The sequence below is a fragment of the Telopea speciosissima genome, chromosome 3 (genome assembly GCF_018873765.1).
Source record: "Telopea speciosissima isolate NSW1024214 ecotype Mountain lineage chromosome 3, Tspe_v1, whole genome shotgun sequence".
NCBI classification, from domain to species: Eukaryota; Viridiplantae; Streptophyta; class Magnoliopsida; order Proteales; family Proteaceae; genus Telopea; species Telopea speciosissima.
The window spans coordinates 9,822,232-9,843,923 of NC_057918.1; the positions used below are offsets into that span (position 1 = coordinate 9,822,232).

The following is a 21,692-nucleotide window of genomic DNA, read 5'->3' on the forward strand; positions in this document are numbered from 1 at the left end:
CCCAGTTTCTACACACCAATTTTTCGAACTGTCTGGGGCATTTTTCCTTTCACTTCACAGTGGTCTATGCTCTGAACTGCCCTCTGCAAAGGAGTTCTCTATGGTCTGATCTTAGGAGCTTGGCTTCTCAAATTGGTTCCCATTCGTGGGGGCTAGGTGGTGATTTCAATATCATTCGTTACAGCCATGAAAAGCAGGGAGGTGAGCAGCCTGATTTGGAAGCTATGAATTCATTCAATGATTGCATTGAAGATATTGGAGTCAACGATCTTAGATGGTCTGGTTTTCCCCTTACCTAGAGTAATAAAAGGGCTGGTTTAAACCATATTGCTTGCAAGCTTGACAGAGTGCTTGCCAATGAAGAATGGTTATCCTCTTTCCCCTCCTCTCATGCAACTTTTGACAATCCGGACATCTCGGACCACTCCCCCATCTCTCTTGATATTCAACCTTTCACCTCCTTTGGCCCCAAACCGTTCAAGTTCTTTGACATGTGGTCCTCTCATGAAACCTTCTTGCCGGTTGTCCAAGAAGCCTAGAATAAGCCTGTTTTTGCCTTCTCCACCCCCTCATAGCTTTCTCCAAGAAGCTCAAAAATGTCAAGGCTGCTCTTAAAGATTGGAATATCAACACTTTTGGCAATATTTCCCTCCAAGTTGCTGAGTGCAAAGAAAGGCTTGCTTCTATTCAGATTCGGCTGCAATCTGATGCTCTAAATGACTTGCTTGCTACTGAAGAGAAAGAGGTTTCCGGTCATCTCTCATCTTTACTGCCTAGAGAAGAAAGCTTCCTTAAACAAAAATCTAGAATCAAGTGGCTTGACTTGGGTGACTCAAATACAGCTTATTTCCACCGGTCTGTGAAAGCTAGAGTAAATGCTGATTCCATTGTGCAGCTCGCTCATCTGGATGGTTCTATTGTCAATACAGTCAAAGATATTAAAGACTTGGCAGTTCAGCACTTCAAAGGCATTTTCTCAGGCTCTCAAGAGGATACTTATCCCATTCCAAACCATTTGATCAACAAGTTCATTGACCCAGCTTGCCATGCTTCTTTGAGCTCCATTCTGAAAGAAGATGAAATTGTGGAAGCTATTCACTCCCTCAAAGCCAATGGAGCTTCGGGGCTTGATGGTTTTAGTATGGGGTTCTTCATAGCTGCCTGGGATATTATCAAGCCCGATCTCATTGCTGCCATTGAAAGCTTCTTCTTCAATCCTGCTCAAATCAAAGGGGCAAATCACACTTTCCTCTGTCTCATCCCGAAAAAGGAAGGTGCTACTGCCATGTCCGACTTCAGGCCTATTGCTCTCTGCAACCTGCTCTACAAGTTTATTGCCAAGATCCTTGCCCGAAGACTAAAAAATGTTGTGGATCTTTTGGTTAGCGATAATCAAACAACTTTCATCCTTGGCAGGAATATTTCTGACAACATCCTCCTCTGTAATGATATTGTTAGAGGGTTTGACAGGAAAAATCACTCTCCTTCTCTCCTCTTGAAGATTGACATCCACAAGGCCTTTGATTCTCTGAGGTGGGACTTTATTGCTCAGGTTATGACTAAGATGGTCATTGCCTCCCTAGAGCCTATCCTTTTATGCCTGCAGCATTTCAACGAGCTTTTGGGTCTTCGCATCAACCCCTCTAAGTCTCTGATATTTTTTGCTGGGGTCTCAGAGTCTGACAAGGCTGCTTTCCTTGGAAAAGCTGGATTCTTAGAAGGTAGGCTGCCTATAAAATACTTAGGGCTCCCTCTCATTCCAGTTAGGCTTTCTGCCCACCACTGCACCCCCATGTTAGATCTGATCCGGAAAAGACTTAAGCTTTGGAAAGGCAAGCTTCTCTCATGTGTAGGCAGGTTGGTTCTTATCAGATCAGTTCTGGAGGCATCGCACATTTACTGGTCAGGTATCTATGGCCTTCCTCATTCCATTATCAAGTCCTTGGAAGCTCTCATGGCTTCCTTCCTCTGGAAGGGTACAGACTCCTCTCGGTTCCTTCATCCTCTTAGCTGGGCTGCAGTTTGCCTCCCAAAGAAAGAAGGAGGTTTAGGCATCAGAAGAATCAAAGAAGTGAATACAGCGGGTATCATTAAGCTTATTTGGAAGGTTGCCTCAAAGAAGAAAAGCATTTGGGTTGATTGGATCTATTCGGGGCCTCTCCGCCAAAACTCCATTTGGACTAACCTCAAACTCTTCTGATGCCTCTTGGGTCTGGCGCAAAATCCTCTCTTGCCGCCAGCTGGTCCATCAGGCCATCCGCTCTCAGATTGGAGATGGTCTCTCTACTTACCTTTGGTTGGATAATTGGCACCCAAGGGGAATCCTTCTTCACTTGGTCACTCCGAGAACCATTTATGCCTCAGGTCTTCATAGGTTCTCCTTGGTGGCCAACATTCTTGATCTTGTTGGTTGGGCTCCTCCCTCCCATGTCCCTGCTCTTGCTCCTATTTGGAATGATCTCTTGTCTATTCCCAGAAGGCCTGTGACAAGAGACGACTGTGTTACTTGGTCGCCAGACAATCCCTGCTTATTCTCTTCCAAAGTGGCTTGGAACTCTATTCGGTTAAAAGGCCCAGTAGTCCCTTGGCACAAGCTAATTTGGTTCAAGCACCACATCCCTCGGCATTGCTTCACGGCCTGGAGAATCTTCAACAACTGCCTCCCAACTCAAGCTTTTCTTCGCAGCCGACAGATCCCTGTGTCCCCTACTTGCTGCCTCTGTTGGAACAATGATGAAGACTTGAATCGCCTCTTTTTTGAGTGCCCCACCACCAAAGCTATCTGGAAGGATATCCTCTCCAAGTGTTGGCCTTCCCAGAGATGAATCCTCCCTTTCTCAAGAGAATGGATGTGGATTGACAAGTCCTTTGCTGGCTCCTCCTTATGTGATTTTGTGGGAAAATTGGCTTTTTGTGCTACTCTCAACCATATTTGGATGGAGCGTAATGTCAGCAAATGGACCTCCAATTCTCGATCTTACCGGCAGATTTGGGATTCCATTTCCTTTGAAATTTCTGCAAAGTTATCTTTTGTTCCTCCTTCTCAGTGTTTAGATACCCCAAGGAACAGGCCCATTGTTGTTTCCTGGGGCCTTCAAAATGTTTCTTTTGTTGCTTTGGACTCCCCTAGCTAAGCTTGGGTTGGCTGTCCTTTTCTTTCTTTTCCCCTTTTGGGGTCTCCTGTATTTCTTTTTCTTTTTCCTCTAGTAATGAATTTATTTATTCACCCAAAAAAAAAAAAAAAAAACTCCAGAAGACGAAAAAAATAAAATCAAATTGTTACCAAATGCAATTCTAGTTAGAATAGCTCAGAAGAATAAAAAACCCTTCAGAATCACTTAAGAGAAGTTATACCAAATGCTCCCTCAGCAGTGGCAAGATAAAGGGACTGATGCATATATTTTCAACATGATATCCAAGCATCAAGAAAAGCAGAAATGGATGGCTTTAAACATTTTTTATTAAAATAGGCATGCATAGTTGTTTGAGCCTCAATAATGCTTTAGGGAAAAAGAGAGATTAAATCATACTCGCAACAATAATTGATCTGGAGAAAGGGGCAATGTTTGCTTTTGGATAATGATGTTGCCAGTGAAAGTGTACAATGAGTTATTTGGTTGTTCACATTGTATTTCCCCTGCATTCAAGATAAGAATCATTATAAGGAAAACAAGGAGGCAAATAAAAGAAGATGAATTAGCAAGTATCAGGATAATAAGATTAAGATCCATGCAATAAGGACATAGAAACTATGCCAGATAAGCCACATTATCAAATTCAGTGTATCAAAATTTATCATATATTGCATATTTCATACTATTATACCATTTAATCCTATCTTGTTCATGAAAGAGACAATATAGTCCCATCTCAGACTTAGAGAATCAAAGGCTTTACGCATTGTCAATTTTCATGAGAGCAGCAGAGGAGTGACCTTTCCTGTCAAAGCCTCGGACCAGCAAAGAATGATATTATCTAAGATTTTTCAACCAGATTTTAGTAAATACTACATATGTTATTTTAATAGAAATGAGCATTACCTATTTCTACTAACTCCAGTCTTTCCATTTTTATTGGATTAAAAATTTATTGCAAGAGAATATTCTTATTTATTTGGGCCAAGGTAGGAGTCTTGAGTTCTAGGAGCGAGATGAGGTTGAGTCAAGTTGCACTCTCAGTAGGATTAGATACTTTGGGAGTCCATAGCTATGCATGTAAAGAGAAGAGGAAGATAAACTGCATCAGATTTTCTTGGTTGAATATTGATATTTTCTTCCCTCCCTGCAATAAAGAATTTACATCCTTGGTTGGTCCTCGTTGCTGCCTGATACTTTATTCCCATACCCACAATCTTGAATAGTTGGGAAATCATAATTATAGCAAGTAGAAGATTAGTGTAAAAAATTTGCAGAATAGCAACTAACTAGTTATATACGACAACTGCAACTTTTCCCCTGGTATCAGGAATTTCTTAGATTTTCTTCAAAAATTCAGCCTTTCTTGCTCTTTTTAAGTTCTGCAATCAGCTGAGTTTACAAAGCCTATTACTGACCTTATTGATGTATGATGGTCAATTCATTGGCTCTGTTTTTGAGCCTATAACATGGTCGTGAAATTTGCCAAGATTAAGAAATTATCCAAGTAACCTAAAATCATGCAGAAGCCAAAGGATTAGGATATGATTTCCTGAAATTAACCCTCAATTACAGAAGACTGATTTTATGCCTATTCGTCAAACCTAGCTTCTTTATCATACCCATGGGCCAATGATCTGCAGGGTTTGATATCCTCTGAAATCAGGTAAGAAGAAAAGCAAGTATGGAGTATTGGGTGCTGCTCTGCTATGCGCTATTAATAGACCTAGATTGAAAATAATCAACCTAGAAGCCAAAACCAGGATCTGTTCTTCAAAGGGTAATACAGTTAAGAGTTAAATTAAGGGGGAAAAGTCAAATTTAGGGTTAGGGTTTAGTGGAATTTAGGATTTGATGTCAGGGTTAGGGTAAGTTGATGTAGGGGAGTCTTCCAGTGAAGGTCTCGTTAACAAATAACCAGTCTAAGACTTCTGAACAGAATCGACAGAAAGGTTGGTTAAGTTAGGGACTTAGGATTAGGTTTTAGAAAGAGAGATGAGTGGAGATTCTAGGGTTAGAGTGGGCAGAATAGGATCAGGTTTGGATCGAGTCTTCCTGGAGGAACACTTGGTCAAGGTTTGGTAATGTTCAGATGGTTAGGATATGCTGGGCAGGTTATGGGTGGTCTAGAGGAGAAGAAGAGAATGGATAGGGTTTGATTCAGGTTCACACTTACTTATAGATTGAAGAACAAACTTGAACAGAACTTTGTTGATGTAAAATAAATTCTTGAAACTAGAACTTGAATTTAACAGCAAAGGAGAAACAAGTAACCAAATCAAACCACCCAGGATTCCCACTGCAAGGTGTCAATCATATCAAACACTGATTCCGTCAACCTTGATCAAACGGAAGACAAATTTTCAGCAATGGACAGAAAATTAGCAGCTTTGAGAGAGTTTCTTTTTCAAATTGTGGGATGAACGAGCCCCCACGAAAATTACTTTATTTATATAGGCCATAAGGCCACACTCCTATTCAGCCTAGGAGACTAAGAAGCCCCCTAGCCGATTCTTATTACATAGCCAGCAATTAGAAGGTTATGTAACTAATTTAAGTAGTCACATGACTGCTAAATAGCCTAGAAATAGCCTAACCGATTCTATGAGGGGACAAGTAAGTTGTCACATGACAACTTAAAAGTCACATGACTACTAAAACCAATTCAAATAAAAAACAAGGTCATGTGACCTTTAAGTAGTCTGACTACCAACAACAACAAACTCGGCCTTATCCCAACTTAATGGGGTCGGCTACATGGATCCAAACAAAACAAAGTAGGGAAAACTGAAGTATAATACAAAAAAAGGGAATGAGGAGAGGGAAATGAGATATGAAATGAAAAATGGAAATTTGACAAACGAGAAGTAGAAAATAAATAGGAAAGGGAAAGATGAAAGATAAAAGTAAGAGGAAAGACGCACAATCCAGCAAGTTAGGATAATCCTAGCGAAATGAGGTCTGCTATGTGGATACTTGCCCTCCAATAGGCTCTATCCGAGGTCATACTTGGTACAAGACCTAGACTATGCATGTCCTTCCTCACTTCTCCTATGGTTATTTTAGGCCTACCCCTAACTCTCTTAGCTCCTTCAATTGGGATATCACTCCTCGTTACTAGGGCGTCCCTAGGCCTCCGTTGAACATGACCATACCACCTCAAACAACTCTCTCGGAGTTTGTCATTGATTGGAGAAACTCCCAAGTCAGCTCTAATATGATCATTCCTTACTTTATCCTTCCTAGTTTTTCCGCACGTCCATCTTAACATCCTCATCTCTACTACACAAAGCTTCTTAATATGACATTTCTTAACTGCCCAACATTCTGCCCCATACATCATAGCCAGTCGTATAACAGTCCTATAGAACTTGCCTTTAAGCTTTAAAGGAATATGTCGGTCACACAGCACACTAGACACACCTCTCCACTTCATCCATCCCACTTTAATCTTCTGTGAAACATCATCCTCTATGTCACCTTCTTTATTTATGATTGACCCCAAATATCTAAAATAGTCACTTTCGGTATCTCTCTTTCCTCAATTCGCACAATGTCAGTGTCCATCATAGTATGACTAAAAGTACACATCATATACTCTGTCTTCGTTCTACTAATCTTAAAGCCTCTTGTTGCAAAGATTGATCTCCAAAACTCTAGTTTAGCGTTAATCCCTGCTTTTGTCTCATCCACCAAAACGATATCATCGGCGACGAGCATATACCACGAGACCTCGTCTTGAATGCTCTTGGTTAGGTCGTCCATGATAAGCGCAAATAGATAAGGGCTTAAGGCTGGTCCCTGATGTAACCCAATCGTAATTGGGAATTCCTTGCCTTGACCTTCCACAGATCTTTCACTAGTCTCCATGCCCTCATAGATATCTTTAATTATATCCACATATTTACTCGAAACCCCTCTTTACTGAGACATGGAGGATTAAATCTCTAGGAACTCAGTCATAGGCTTTTTCTAGGTCAATAAAGGCCATATGGAGATCCTTCTTGCTATCTCTATATCTTTCCATAAGCCTCCTCAATAAGTAGATAGCTTCTATCGTGGATCTTCTTGACATAAAGCCAAATTGGTTCACTGAGATATGAGTCTCTCTTCTCAAACGGGCTTCAATAACCTTCTCCAAAAGTTTCATAGTGTGGCTCATTAGCTTTATGCTCCTATAGAAATTGCAGCTTTGGATATCACCTTTATTTTTTATGCTTCTCCTCCATTCATCTAGCATCTTCCTTATAGTCATAATTCTGTTAAACAATTGGTTAATCAATATACCCCACAACCTCCTAGGGTTTTTCCACACTTCAATCAGGATCTCATCTGGGCCTAGTGTTTTGCCTGCTTTCATCTTTCTTAAGGCTTCTTTAATTTCCGCCACATTCACATTTCGTATGTATCTATGGCGTGTGGCATCTTGATACATAATGTACTCGTCCTGGTCATTTCTACACGACCGATCTCCATTTAATAGGTCACAAATTTACTCATCCCTCATACATAAATCTTGGCGTAAGTAGCCACATGAGTATTACATTAAAATAAAAACCAAGAAAATACTAACACTAACATTACTTGGACAGCATGGACTTCTTCTTCTTCTTTTGAACATAAGTCTGATGTAGAATGATCACCAAATAGGGCTTATTTCTTTAGAAATAGGCCTAAGGTTGGGTTATATCCATGTTGGGCCTTTGTTCCCAAGGGTTTTTTTATGTATTAGGCCACTTTAATGAGCCTAAACTAGGGGTACTTAGGTTGCATACGGGATTAGCCAAATACTTAGTTATTTTTATGTTTTTAGATTGAACCGGTTTAGATTTGGTTGCATCCAATTGGTTCAATGGGTCTAATTTAAGTGAAGTATTCCTATTGGTTAATAGGTTATTTTATCTTATTGGCTAATATGGAATCTTCTTTTAATTAGTTGTTTTTAAGTTAGATTCTTTTATTTTAAGTTAGTAGGGGTAGTTAGGACATTTTAGTATTTTAAATTAGTAATTTGAATTTGATTAGATCCCTTCCACGATTTAAGTGAGGAGGAGATTAGATTGTATTAGGATTTGGCTTAGGCCTTTAATTATAAATAAAGGAATCGTGGGAGGCTCCCCCAGAACAGATTTGAATTTAAAAAAAGAGATTTTTTTGGCTGCTTGCTGCTCCTTGCTCTCCAAGAGTGTGTGCATCCTTGTGGGCTTATCAAGGTGGAAGGGTGGGTGGAATCCTGCGACTCCTTACGCCGTGACGGCTGGGAGGATCCCTATGTTGAAGGTGGTTTCATCCTTCAACAATCCAAGCTGCTGCCGGAGGAATCCAGTGTAAGTTTGGGTTTTAATTTTCTGTTTTATCCTTTCTTTCCTTCCCCAATCGATCCCCTTTTTTTTCTGTCCTATTTCTCATAAACCCTAGACTGCTACATTCTGCCCAGATCTGAATCTCAGTTCTGTCCAGATCTGCTTACCTATCAGAAGCCATCCAAATTTTGACCATAGCCTCCCCTCAACACCATCCCTACTCGACCCAAGTTGCTGCCCCTTCCCATCACTCCAACCCTAATTTCTGTAAAAAGTTCCATTAGCCATTAAACCCTAAAATTACAGATCTCCCACTTCGGACCATCAAAACAGGCCCATATTAGGATCGAACCTCCCTCCCACAGTGCCCTAAACTCGATCCCAAGCCTAGCCCTAAACCCCCATTAAAAACCCTAGTTTTGGCTATTTTCCTTAGTTTTAGAACCCGAAACCCTAACCCTAATTTCTGCAGGAAATTAAAACTGATTCAAATTCAGATATTTTTATACCATAATGACCCTCTAAACCTGCAGATTAAAACCCTATAAACCCCATTCCCAAATTTCCATCCTAAACCCTAATTTTGCCCTAAAACAGCCCCAAATCAGCCCTAAACAACAGGCTTGACCAAAGCTTGATTCCAATTGGCTCCTAGTAGGATTATCACCTATTCTAGGACTACATTACTTCAGACCTGCATCAGCTATTCATGATGCTACTGTAGAAAATACTTTATTCGAAGATGGTGACAGTGCAAATATATTCTGTACCTTTTGGGTCTATCTGTATTTATAGAAGCTTTAATTTTCGTGCTTATCCTAATTGTAGGTTCAGTTTATGTGTGGCGAAAGGGGGCATTGGAATGGTCTTAGCTCCTGAATATTCAGACAATAAAAAGGAAAAAGAAGAAAAAAATGACATTAAGACAGTTATCACATTTTATAAATTAGACGTTATTTAAAAAAAAAAAAACTAAAGAATGATTGCGATCTAAAATTCTGGTCCACAAAAACTTAATGCAACATGGTGAGTAATTATAGAAGATTAAACCTTTAAATTCAGATGCTTTCTCAGGAGTCAAGTAATCCCAAGTCCTTTCCAGTGCTTTTCGGATCTTCAGATTCGTCTCACCATCAAGATTTGCGGTCTGGGAGAGGGGGGGGGGGGGAGCATGCCACAAGTGTGAATGTGCACACACACACACACAGGGAGAGTTGAAACCAAAACAGCAGAACCCAAATACTCAGATTTTCTTTGTATAAGGTAAGAAGAGTGTTTAATTTAGCAGTGCAAAAATCCAGTGAAGCTCAGCAGTAAAGATAATGAGAAAGAACCTCAATGTAGCAGACACCATCTGGATTTGAACTGGCAAGGAACAGTACATCAGCAGGAAAGAACCCATCCTTCTTAACCTGCTACCAATGCAACAATTAGATTCATACTATAAGCTTAAGTAATGATTAAGAAATAGAAGTACATAGCAGTTTGAAACACGTAACAGACCAATGAATAAGTAGTTATTATATATTCCCACACACGCAAGCCCAAGACTGTATGTGCCACTATTTGTAAAGGTTCTATATATGAAGTGTCCATGGTTCTTCACATTATGAGATGAGAAGGGACTGGACTTAGTTTTTCATGTAGACAGTCTTTTATAAAGCCTTTCTAGTCCTTCTAAAGTTTTTTTTTTTTGGGGGGGGGGGGGGGCGGGGGCGCTCTCTTCTCTTTTTCCCACATAAATAAAGACTGTGACTTAATAAAAAAAAATTGCAATGGACTACACATAATTAGACAACCAATTCATCTATGAACGGATGACCAAAAAGATATATCCAATAAAAGACTTCTTTTAAACATAGTACGTATCTCCTAAGACATCAAAAACATCATGCTATTAGCAAATCCCCAAAAGAAAAATTTTGGTGTCCCACCTTGTACATCATCAAATGATATAAAAGGGGGGTGGGGCGGGGGGTAAGAAAAAGTTAGATAACTTACTCTAACAATGTCCCCAACCTGCAGCTTCTTCCAAGGTATACTTTCCCATCTCTGGCCTTGCAAAACATCTACGGGACTACTATTGATCACTTTATCATTAAGTAAACGTTTCTGTTTTACAGAATAAGGAAAAGAAACAATCAACTACAAATAATTATTTTACTCTGAAACGAGCAAAGTATCTAAAATACGCAACAAAGATGGAACCACAATTAAACCCTGTGGCTCAAAATTTTTTGCTTCTTTGTTATTTTTTAAGGAAATATTTTTTTCTCAATTAAAAAGAAAGGGGTCAGGTTTTTGGCACAACTGCCAAGTGGCAATTCATAGGGCTCAAATACTAGAGAAGCTGAACAGGTAATTAACAGTCATGTCTTAATTTCCAGAATAATGACTTCTCCACATGTCAATATAATTTTTTTTAAAGTTCAAATAAATTTGGAACCATTGGAAGAACAGGGACAACTGGAAAAACAAGGTGAAAAGCCCCCAACATGGTGGGCTGTATGTCTGAGATGGGTCACCAAATTTGACACATGGACCATTCAGGGAATTCACTATCAATCCAATTGACCAACAGCCACTCCCACATGGCACTTATGGCTGTCATTGCAGGATAGTTTCCAGCATTGTACGTGACAGAAACCTTTTTCGTAAAAGAAAAACAATAATAGCAATATTATTTGGGCAAAAACACAATTCAGAAAGTGTAGTAGCTTATATTACTTACCCAGTCCTCAAAAGCCTCCTTTACAAGTGAGACGAAAAGCACAAGACTCAATGGTACCACATTTGTTACAGGATGAACAGGACTGCCACAAAAGAGCAATTTTTTCATAACCACATACCAGATACAAAACAACACTTACAAGTCACTTCTGTCCATAATTAAAAGGTTCTCTCCAAACAATATTGGTTTAGGTGGAGGAAAAATATTCTACAATAACAATTAACATATTTTAATTGTTGCTACACAGAAATGTGTGTGCAAATAAATTCATAATGAAACACAATCCCATTATAAAAATGGAAATTATCAGCGCCATCCCCTGAGCTATCCCATTATATTAATGCAACCCCACTAAGTACCAAAATATCAATTCTGGCCCAAAACTAATGGGGTTAGCGTTTTAACTGTTAATTAGTGATGTCAGCAAGTTAGTTTTTTTTTAAAGACTATTTTGCCCTTCCCATTAAAACAACTGAAATTAGTCTTCTTCTTCCTCAGTCGAACGAATGTTATTTCCCATCTCTGCAACTAGTCACCGCTGCCCATCTCTAACCTCTGCACCCTTGCACACACTCACTTGGTCACCTCTCACCTCTGCAACCGTCGTTGACGTTGAGGAGGAAGCCTCGTCTCATTAGAATTGCCCAAGACCGATCTCTCACAGTAATTGATGGAGAAGAGGGAAAGTGAGAGCTGCACCTCGTCTCTTGTCCACACCCTGTTGCTCCTCACCCGCTCCTCGTTTTCCACAGCAGGCCACCACCGCCACCGCCACCGCCACCGCCGCCATCCAGACTCAACCTGGAGGAAGAGAGGCGAATGAGGAGCGGGCGGAGGCAAACCATGTAGAGGCGTCGATACCCACCAAGGGCCACCACCGCAGGTCTCAGTCGTAAGGTGGAGGGGACACGTAGCAGAAGCAAATGTTCTCCCAGAGCCAGTCATGACGAGTGAAGGAGTGCCACAGGCGGCAGACACACGTAGCCACCCTGAGAGAACGGCCGTCCATGGAGGATTCCGTGATCGTGGAAGAGGTTTTGGTGGCCGCCCATGAAGTTAATGAGTAACGAGGGAAATGGATGGCCAGACATCTATAAATAGGAAAGCAGTCTGATCCCTGCCACCATGCTAGGGCTTGTATTTTGACATTGACTAACTGATGGTGGGACCCTCAAATCTTGGGGTAACTTCTTCTCTCACTTGCAAAACCTGGTGAATTTTCTCTGTTGGAGCTTGAATGTCATCACCAGCTGAGCTGCTGTGTGCTTAATGTGTTGAAGTTTGTAAGATAGAAAGGAATCCATTATAAGGAAAAAAGGAAAAGTAACCTCAATTTCTGTCTCCAATCACAACAGTCTCTCAACCAGGAATCCAGGTACTGGGTTCCTTTCTTTCGTTTTGTCTTCATTTCTGGTTTATCCATGGCGAGTACATGGAATAAGCTGAAGAAAACTCTATCTCTGCCGCACTCTTCTCAGTCTTCTTCGATATCTCTTGAAGTTGCTCGTTCGCCCGACATTTCTGAGAAGGATTTCCAAGCTTGGACGACAATGCCGTCATCTTCTCCTGGTCTAAGGATTTCAAGGATGAGTAGCTACAGCAACAGATCTTCCAAGGTCTGTTTCCACTTTTCCTTCTCTTTTCATATCCTATTTTTGTCGGTTTCTAGACACATTTATTTCTCAGTCTAGGAATTTGGACTACCAGATTCAGATTTTGTTTCTTTATGAAAATTTTCGAACGAAATAGAGTTTTCTTGTCCGAAGAATCCGAATAGGCTTTGGGATCTCTAATTTTGCAGCGGTTGTTTTCTTGCCGGCGGCGAGGTTTTGCCGCGAAATGATAAAGTTGCCAGCTGTGCTTTTATCTCTCAAACCCAGTTCTAATTTTCTTATTGACGGAAAAGCCCTTGGTGTTTATGTTTTTAGTGTAAAGGGTAGTTTAGTCAATTGCATTGCACTCAGTTAACCCCGTTAGTTTTTGGGCCAGAATTGATATTTTGATACTTAGTGGGGTTGCATTAATATAACAGGATAGCTCAGGGGGTGGCACGGATAATTTCCCTTATAAAAAATGTTTGTGTATGATTTTTTTTCCAAACAAGAATTAATTCAAAAGAAACTAAATTGGCTCCAACAAGATACCTGATTGGAGTAGTAGACAAGATAGAGATCATAAGAAAGTACAAATTAGCTACCCGCCTGAACTGTCAACATAAACAGAAAGGAAACATTTTAGGAGAATGAAACAAGAACAACACATATGTAGGAGTATAAGAAAAACAGGGATCCAATTGACAGTTTGCAACCTAAAAGCAACCCTCCTTTAACCCATAGGCTCAGACCATGTTACCTGTTCAAACAACCCTTTCGGCAGAAAGGTAAGGAGGTTATACTTTGTGGTCGATATAGAGTTCCCCTGAAAGATTGTTAAAGTAAATTCATCATCATAGGAACTTAAGAAACAAACAAAAGCTAACGATACTCAAGAAATATGACAGTCCATGAATGAGGGGCAATCTCCTACAGGCCAAAATTATGAAAAAAAAATAAAAATAAAAATAATGCAAAAATATCATGCATTGCAGTGTCCCTTTCGACCCCTTCATTTTACTAAATCATTGACTAGGCCATAAACTAAAATTGACAAAAGATGATGAGATTTATATATAGATAGATAGAGCTTTAATGTATATCCTCCAAGTGCCCTTCTAAGCCTCCTCAACCCCTTTTCTCATACCTGAACCTAATAATTTGCTCACAAGTTTCCACCTTACTAAAATACCCCTGTCGTTTCTTACTAAACCCCAATTCTAGTTCTAACAGAACCATAACCTAATTCCATGTCACTAGCTCCGATTTTTAAGCTGGCTTGAAGCATACCTGCTGTTAGAATGGAATTTCCAACAGAGGAATACTGTATTAGCATGGGTTGGGTTGTACCGTATTGTTTTTAAGTTAAAAAGGAAGCTTTGTAATTTTAATTTTTTATATTATCTAAGTGGCTAGTAGTGGGACCCAGGGTGAAGAGTTTAAATCGATTGTATTAAGCAAGGGGAGTCTAGAGGAGTAGACTTTTTTAAGACGTTAGAAGTAGAGTTAGTGGCGTGGACAAGTTAGAAGTCTTAAGTGTTATTGGTCTGGTAAACAAAGTCGCTTTAAGTACAACGGTGGGAGCATATGTCTTTATAAATATATGATGTCAATATGTCATTGTTATTCTTTTGGTGAATACATACTTTTTATGGAAACATGGCTAATTTGTACACCATCAAAAAGCCCCTTATACAACACGCACACAGACACACACAAGTCCTTCCAGTTGTAATTTTGTTTATCATAACTTAAAACAAATTTCATAAAAAGGCTACAAAAGTCTATGTAAAGAACCATTCCCAATAGACTTTACAATGCTCCAATATCAAAGTCTATAAAAAAAAAACAGGAATATTACACGAGAAAGAAAAAAATTCATGTCTGATGTAAACTATGGACATATTAGAGAACTCTCTACAAATAGAAGCCCAAAGAGTAACTCTCTGGACTCAGCCGCTATCTTAAATGCAGGTTCTGCACGATTTTGGAATACTCTATCATTCCTTTTGAACCACACACACCAAATAGGAACAGATGGAAGAAAAGAACAAAGTTTCTTTCCTGTTTGAGATATTATCTGGCAATTCCAGTACCATAATAGACCGGGCCATCAAGAATAACAGCAAAAACTTCAAAAGTGAAATGGACAGTGGATTAAAAGGTGTGAAACTGAGTCAGCAGCACCGAGCCTGAGAACGCAAACATTTGGGAGGCAAAACCCTTCTAGATATAAGGAGGTCAATAGTGATCCTGAGCAGCAGTCTCAAATGAAAAACTGGATTTGGAGGGCATTCCCTCAACCCAAACTTTCTTAAAAGAAAATTTTAGCACACCTAAGCCTTGCAGAGAATCTAATATGGTTTGACAGAGAACATACCAAAACTATCCAGTGTCCAAACTTTTTTTATCTTTCTGATCTTTCTGGATTCTTGTACTACGTAAAGTCAGCAGCGACCAATCTATCCAAGGTAATCCCAATCGTTCAAGTTCCTGGGAAAAGAGGGTAACCAGATACAAACAAGGACATACGTGTGACAGCCAGTTCTAAAAATCTGGTGGGAAAGTCCTTCCACCAGTAATTTTTACACTCTTGCAAAGTGGAAGCCTAAAATAAATCCATGAAGGGTTTTGATAAAAGATCTCGGTGTCATTCTCTTAAGCCCATCAGAAACTCTTCTACTATTATTCCAAAATTTTCTCAATGACCAAAATATCCCAAAGAAGTCATATTTTATCCTTTTCCAACTTGAGAGAAACCTCAGAATGTCAACAGGACAAAGCCAAACTTGTCTTAAAGCCTGCAGATTGTGACCCCAAAACCTTCAAAGAGAAAGGGCACGAATACAGCAAGTTAGAAGCAAACTCCAAGTCTCCAACTCAGCTTCACATAGAGTACATCTATTGGGGAAATTCAGGCCCCCAGAGATAAGTTGATCCACAGTAAGGATCTTACCTTTTTTACATGCCATCTATCGGTAAAGCCCCACTTTACTGGGTTTCATAAATTTTCCTAAGATCTTGAACCAAGGACAGTTTCAGTCTTCGATAATTGATTATTGATTGCAACATAGATCAGAGTTGACTGTAAACTGGCCATTTTAGGCTTTTTTCCATATCCAGCTATCAGGGTCAGATGGATTAATCTGAAAGTTGGCATTTCATTTAACAAATCAGAGAATTTATTGGACTGATGGAATTCCCAGTTATTTAACCTTCTGTTCAGCCTCAGATCCCCACTCATGGATCATGGTGCCAGTTACCAGATCAAATCATCAAAAGACTACTCAAAATAACAGTTCTACCAAAGGTGATCCTGTACAGATTAGGAAAGGCAACTGCAAAGGAGCTTTGCCATCCCACCCATAGTTGACACGGCGTCTAGGCGAACTAAGGCGTTGGAGAGGGGAAAAAAACATGGCGACGCCAACAAGGCGTCCACCTAGGCGACCAAGGCACCTGGACGCCTTGACAACTATGATTCCACCTGTCCTGCCAGAAATTTTCCAAATTTCCACAATTTAATATTCATATTCACCTTGATTAAGATGCCTTTCATGCATTTGGTCATGGTGCCTCTCCATAATTGATACTATAAGGGTGGTTGACAAGGAGGGATTACACATAGTTATGGAAATTTTTTTTTTTTTGCCATATATATTTATTTATTTATTTATTTATTGGTATTGAGAGAGTTTCTACAGGCTACAGCCAGGTTTTTCCTCCATTTTGGCCTCAGTTTTTCCACTTTATAACTGCTGCTCATGCCATTCAGTGTTCCAGGATTACTGTTAGTGTTTGGATACTGTCTCTTCTATTATCCAAACTCCATATGTGCTGTAACAGACATCCTTCCTTTCAGGAGTTAGATTACTCAAGTTATGGATTTGAGATTTAATCACTCAGTCATGGATCTTTCCAGAGGAACATAACCTGTTCTTCAAGCCTGGAAGGCAGATCATCCTGCTATAAGCTCTTTCTTTTTTTTTTTTTTGAAGGAGAAATAAACAAGCACAGGCAAAAAGAAATGATACATCCCACCCACAACCAGATTAAAATGCCTTCAACATCAAAGCAGTGGTGAATCTCCATCCTCATAAAAAAAGTGGGCCAAATACTCTGCAGCTGGATGAACAATGGCCATATCCTCAGCCAACTTAAATGCTACATTTAGGAGTGGCGTATGGTCAAGTTTAGTTGCTGAATCTAAAATTTGGTAGATTTTCAATTGGATTTGCTCTTTGGTGATTCTGGAAAGTGAATATGTTGCATCTGTTATGATGTGCTTGACCCAACAATGCTAGTCAGGTTGAAATGAAATTTTGATTTTTCTGAGAAAGTATGAGGCATACTTTCTTTGCATATTGAAGCTGGCTGCTGATGTAGTTAGTTCAAACCCTAGTCATAGTTGGATTACTGACTTTTTCTTTTTTTTAGTAGCAGATGTTTTTCACCCATAGTCAAATGAAAATATATACAAAAACCCTGCAGTTCCAAAATTTCCATGCAATTAATTCTTCCAACATCCCATTCTGTCACAATCTGATAATTAGCACTGATACAAAACTTACTCTGAAGCAAACAAGTTATCCTTATTTTGTTGCATTTGATTTTTTTAATTAGTTCAAACTTTATAGAGTACTGGATCATTGAAGTAACAGTTAAGAAGAACTAAATATGGATCCTTTTATTATGAAGAAAAATTATTTGTTTTTCAGTTGAATAGAACTGACTCAAGATATTGTATTACAATTTTCACTAGAATTAAGATCAACATTCTTACTTGGCAGAACAACCCAAATAAAACTCACATCATTCTAACTTGATAAGTCGATATATGAAGTCTTTAACACGAAAAACTTTGTTTTACCAACCACTCCTACCTAAGAGAGGTGCATTAAGAAAACTTTACTCACAATGTGAGAGTTGTCAATTGTTCTTAGACTTAGTAAACAGGAGAGTTGTCTACTAGTATTCAGAAATCCAAGTTACTATAGAAAATCTGAATCATGTTACCATTTATTAATTCAATTCCTTGTCCTTCAATTTCGTCCACATTTCAGCCAAAAAAATTATCAAACTCTCCAAAACGACCAAAAAAAAAAATATATCCAACGCACGAAAATGAAGAAGGAAAACATAGATGGGATCGGGTTAAGAGATTAAATGGAACCAACCTTGAATCTGACGGGAAAGTTGGCCTCTCGATCATTGCAGAAGATAGTGCGGTGATCAGGAGCCTGGGGTTGGATCCGACCTAGACGTACAGACGAAGACTGGCGCTCGTTCATGTTGGGCAGCCTTGAGAACCCTCCTCCTATTCCTGTAAGTCGTGACCTCGATGACCTAACCCTATCCCATCCACCCATTTTGGGATATCCAAATTTTGTCGGAACACAGATCGACGAAGCAAACCAACCGAAAAAAAAGGGAAAGAGAGAGAAGTAACTCAAGCAAGTGATGAAGAGTAGTTAACGGGATTCGTGTACGTTTCTCTCCATTTTCCCTTCCATTGATTTGATATACTTCAACTCGTTCCTCTACACTATACAATTTTGCTATGTGCGAACGATGCGAAGTGGCTTTCTCCCTTTCCTTGCCTGCATCTTTATTCCAACAGTTCTTGATTTTCTTGTACAGTGGCAAATGGTTATGGTTAACAAGTAATAACCATTGCTTTTATACGCTATGAACACTTTTAATCTGTGTAACCGCGTATTTAGTTCGATTTTCTTTTAAACCCCTTTCTTTCTTCATATTCTCCTTCTTTTCCCTAATAATTCTTCTTCCTTGTACTTTTTGGTCCATCTTTTGTCGTCATGCGATCTACGGGATATGCGCTTTTATGTCTCACTAACGTGCGCTTGCCACGTAGGACGAAATAATGACTGGTCCAACCGTCATTTTGTCTAGTGCTTTACTTCTGCTGGAAGTTAAGTAGGTAACCGACTCCCTTCCACGTAGGACGATGTTTGAATGGGGTCAGTTATTACGAGTCGCTAGGGAAAGTGATTTACCGAAAGCGGTCAAAAGACTCGGGTTTAGACCTAATGCAATAGACCTCTATCTTCAACCGGTGTTTTAGAATCTTCAATAATGAGTATCCTGTTTAACTGTCCAATGGGACTTTAGATTTGCATGATAACACTTCTATTTCTGCACCATGATTCTATTCTAGAAATAATTTTTTGTGTTTCTATTATTAGGACAAATTTCTTGACAAAAAAGTATGCTGGTAACCCATAGTAAATTCTATTTCTAGTCCAGAAAAGAAACAAAAACACGTAATAATTTTTGATTCTAGAGCTTCAATATATTTTCAAAATAAATATCCAAAAATTTGGTGGTGGTGATGGTAGAGGTGATGGTGGTGGTTGAGGTGGAGTCTCGTGGAGATAGGTTGAACACCTCCACCTCCTTATTTTTCCGTTTTGTTTCTGGAATAGGGAAGTTTCAAATTGGAATTTCTTTTTTTCTATTTTTCAACTACTTTTTATTCCCAGTTCATTCCCAATAACAAAAAAAAGAACCGCTGTTAATAAACAGATTTCTACTTTTTTTTTTTGGTTCACAGAAACAAAAAAATAGAGAAATAAAAAACCAGAAGTATTATCATACATGCCCTTAATATGTACCAAATTATCCATTTGGTTATTAGATGCAAAGAATAATAATCTTTTTAGAAAAAAAAAATTAGTCCTTAATATCTTACCTTCTTTTTTCTTTTTTGGCATTAGAGAACACAACGAAAAGTTGGTCACATGTAGGGTTTCAAAACTTAGGATTGGATTGCTGGATCGATCGCTTCAGATTAGAATTAATCTATGTCAATCCTAATTCTAACCTATCTGTACTCCATTTCTAGGGTTAGGGTAGAATCTAGCCCATTACAGTCAATTCTGACCGATTTAGAGCGGCCGATTTGTACTACATTTCTATGGTTTGGGAAAAGTCTGACCAATTCCAACCTATTCCTGTCAATCTGAATCAAAATCTATCAAGACTATTTTGAATCTCGATTCCACTCTTAAAATCTTTGATCTAACGTCTCTTTTCCTCTTACAAGATGGGGATAACTAACTAAAGTTTTTGGGTAACCAAACAAAAAGAAAATTTGTCATATTAAATCAACAGAAAAGTTTCTCTAGGCAAGCGGCATAGAGGAGCACACCATGGTTTCTTACTTAAAACGGGAGCAAGGTCATTTAGAGTGAAAAAGAGAAAAATAGAGGGTGCTAATGTACCCTCCCCTAGCGGCTCAGAGAACCTTTTCCCCAAAATCAATTAATTAATGTATTTTTTTTTTTTAAATTTCTCTTGTTTTCTTTATTTCACTTTCTTTATAAATGAAAGTTTTCATTACCTAAGGTGAAGATAGAATTTCTTCATTCACTTTTTTTGATATTATGATTAGAATAGTGAATCTCGTCATTAACTCTCGTCACTATCATTGAAATTCTAAATACCTATCATCAATCAAATTAAAAGGTCAAATGTTAGAGATTCTTTTTTCACCCTAGCGGTGAAGGAAAACTCGATCCATCTATATATATAAGAAAGCAATCAAACACAAGGAGAAGAAGTAGCATGTAGGAAGGATCATACCGTCACGTAGCAACATATAGGTAACATGTAGAAAATGGATCCCATAAACGTATGCAAGAATCTTTTCTTTTTTTGCTTGTAATAATAAAAATTTAAAAATAATAAAAGTCTATTGTCTCCATATATGGTAACAAATGCATTAATTTGCAACATGAAAGAGTGATGGCATTTTTATCCGCTATTGTGCACTGCAGCGCTGCTGTCGCATCGTGCGGCGCAACAGTGGCCATGTGTGCACAGTTCATCCAGTACTGGAGTGGATAAAAATCCAAGAGTGATGTCAAATTCAGCTTCACATATGGTATACCCTTTTTCTTTTGGTAAACTACATGTATGGTATACCAAACGGGCACAAGGGAGAGAAAGCCACTTCGGCTTTAAGAATAGAAACGGGAAAAAATGATAAAGGTAAAATAGAGGGGACTGGGATTTCTGAAAAAGAAATGTTACCAAACGGGCTCCAAGTTGCCACAAGATAATAGAGGGGACTGGGGCTCAGACTGAGTTCTGTGACTCAGAGTGCTTTAGAGTTTTGGCAGCACCCGGGGGGGAGGGGTTCACCATGTCTATAGAGTCTGGGAGCTCAATGTAAAAGAAAAAGGCAAAGCTTGTTGCAATGGCTCTGTGTGACTAGAACCAACAGTTGGAGCAATAGTATAAACAGCAAGCTGGCCATCATGAGATACCTTCTTCGGGGATTCAAGAATAAGCTAAGAAGACCCACTGGCCAACTCTAAATTATGCAGAACTGAACCGAACTGTTATTTTGCAATCCTTCATTCCTGAAAGCAGAATTAATTGAACCATCAGCAGACTTGATCAACAAATTACCGACCTGAATCCTTGAACATCCCATCTGATTTTGGAAGCCACAGGCAACACAGAAGAGGTTGTAAGATTTCCAAAATTTGCTTACCTTCATGTCACTTTTTCTTAGGATTGTACTGCCCAATGGACGATCAGGTGTCCAATTTTTTTTTCCTAGCAATCCAAGTTGATTCGTTAGCTACTACAAAAAGATAAAACAAAAAAGGGAAAAAAGTTTCTCCACAGCCGCTGCTGATTTCTGTATACTCACACCTTATGTTTTGGCCAAGTGGAAGAGTGATAGAGCAATTTTCAGGAGGCGGACCCCATTCAGTTGGGATAAGACTGAGTTGAGTTTAGTTGAGTTTAGTTGAGTTGCGACTCCACAAACTTTCAGCCCCATCTGAAAATCAAGCAACAGATATAAAAGGGTCCAATCAGCACAGGGCATGGAGATTCCCACAAAACTGGAAAAAACAAGCACATCTAAAAGGGGTTCCTGCACTATCAAGAGACGGAA

At 39.2% G+C, this 21,692-nt stretch overlaps 1 protein-coding gene across 3 annotated transcripts in view; it reads right to left on the reverse strand.

Annotated features, from left to right (window-relative positions):
* Window positions 1-18,238, reverse strand: part of LOC122655826 (phospholipid-transporting ATPase 3-like) — a 41,390-nt gene extending 23,152 nt beyond the window's left edge. Inside the window, exons 1-8 of one of the 3 annotated variants that reach the window (XM_043850183.1) lie at window positions 17,938-18,238; window positions 13,521-13,586; window positions 13,313-13,374; window positions 11,169-11,250; window positions 10,439-10,549; window positions 9,772-9,849; window positions 9,488-9,584; window positions 3,531-3,637 (exon numbers count right to left, since the gene is read on the reverse strand). In XM_043850183.1, the coding sequence (XP_043706118.1) occupies window positions 3,531-3,637; window positions 9,488-9,584; window positions 9,772-9,849; window positions 10,439-10,549; window positions 11,169-11,250; window positions 13,313-13,374; window positions 13,521-13,586; window positions 17,938-18,129 (795 nt within the window). In that variant the 5' untranslated portion in view covers window positions 18,130-18,238. Of the gene's footprint in view, window positions 1-3,530; window positions 3,638-9,487; window positions 9,585-9,771; window positions 9,853-10,438; window positions 10,550-11,168; window positions 11,251-13,312; window positions 13,375-13,520; window positions 13,587-17,937 lie in introns of all 3 variants that reach the window. The other 2 variants (XM_043850182.1, XM_043850184.1) reach the window with 2 other exon arrangements.
* Between the last annotated feature and the right edge of the window lie 3,454 nt (window positions 18,239-21,692).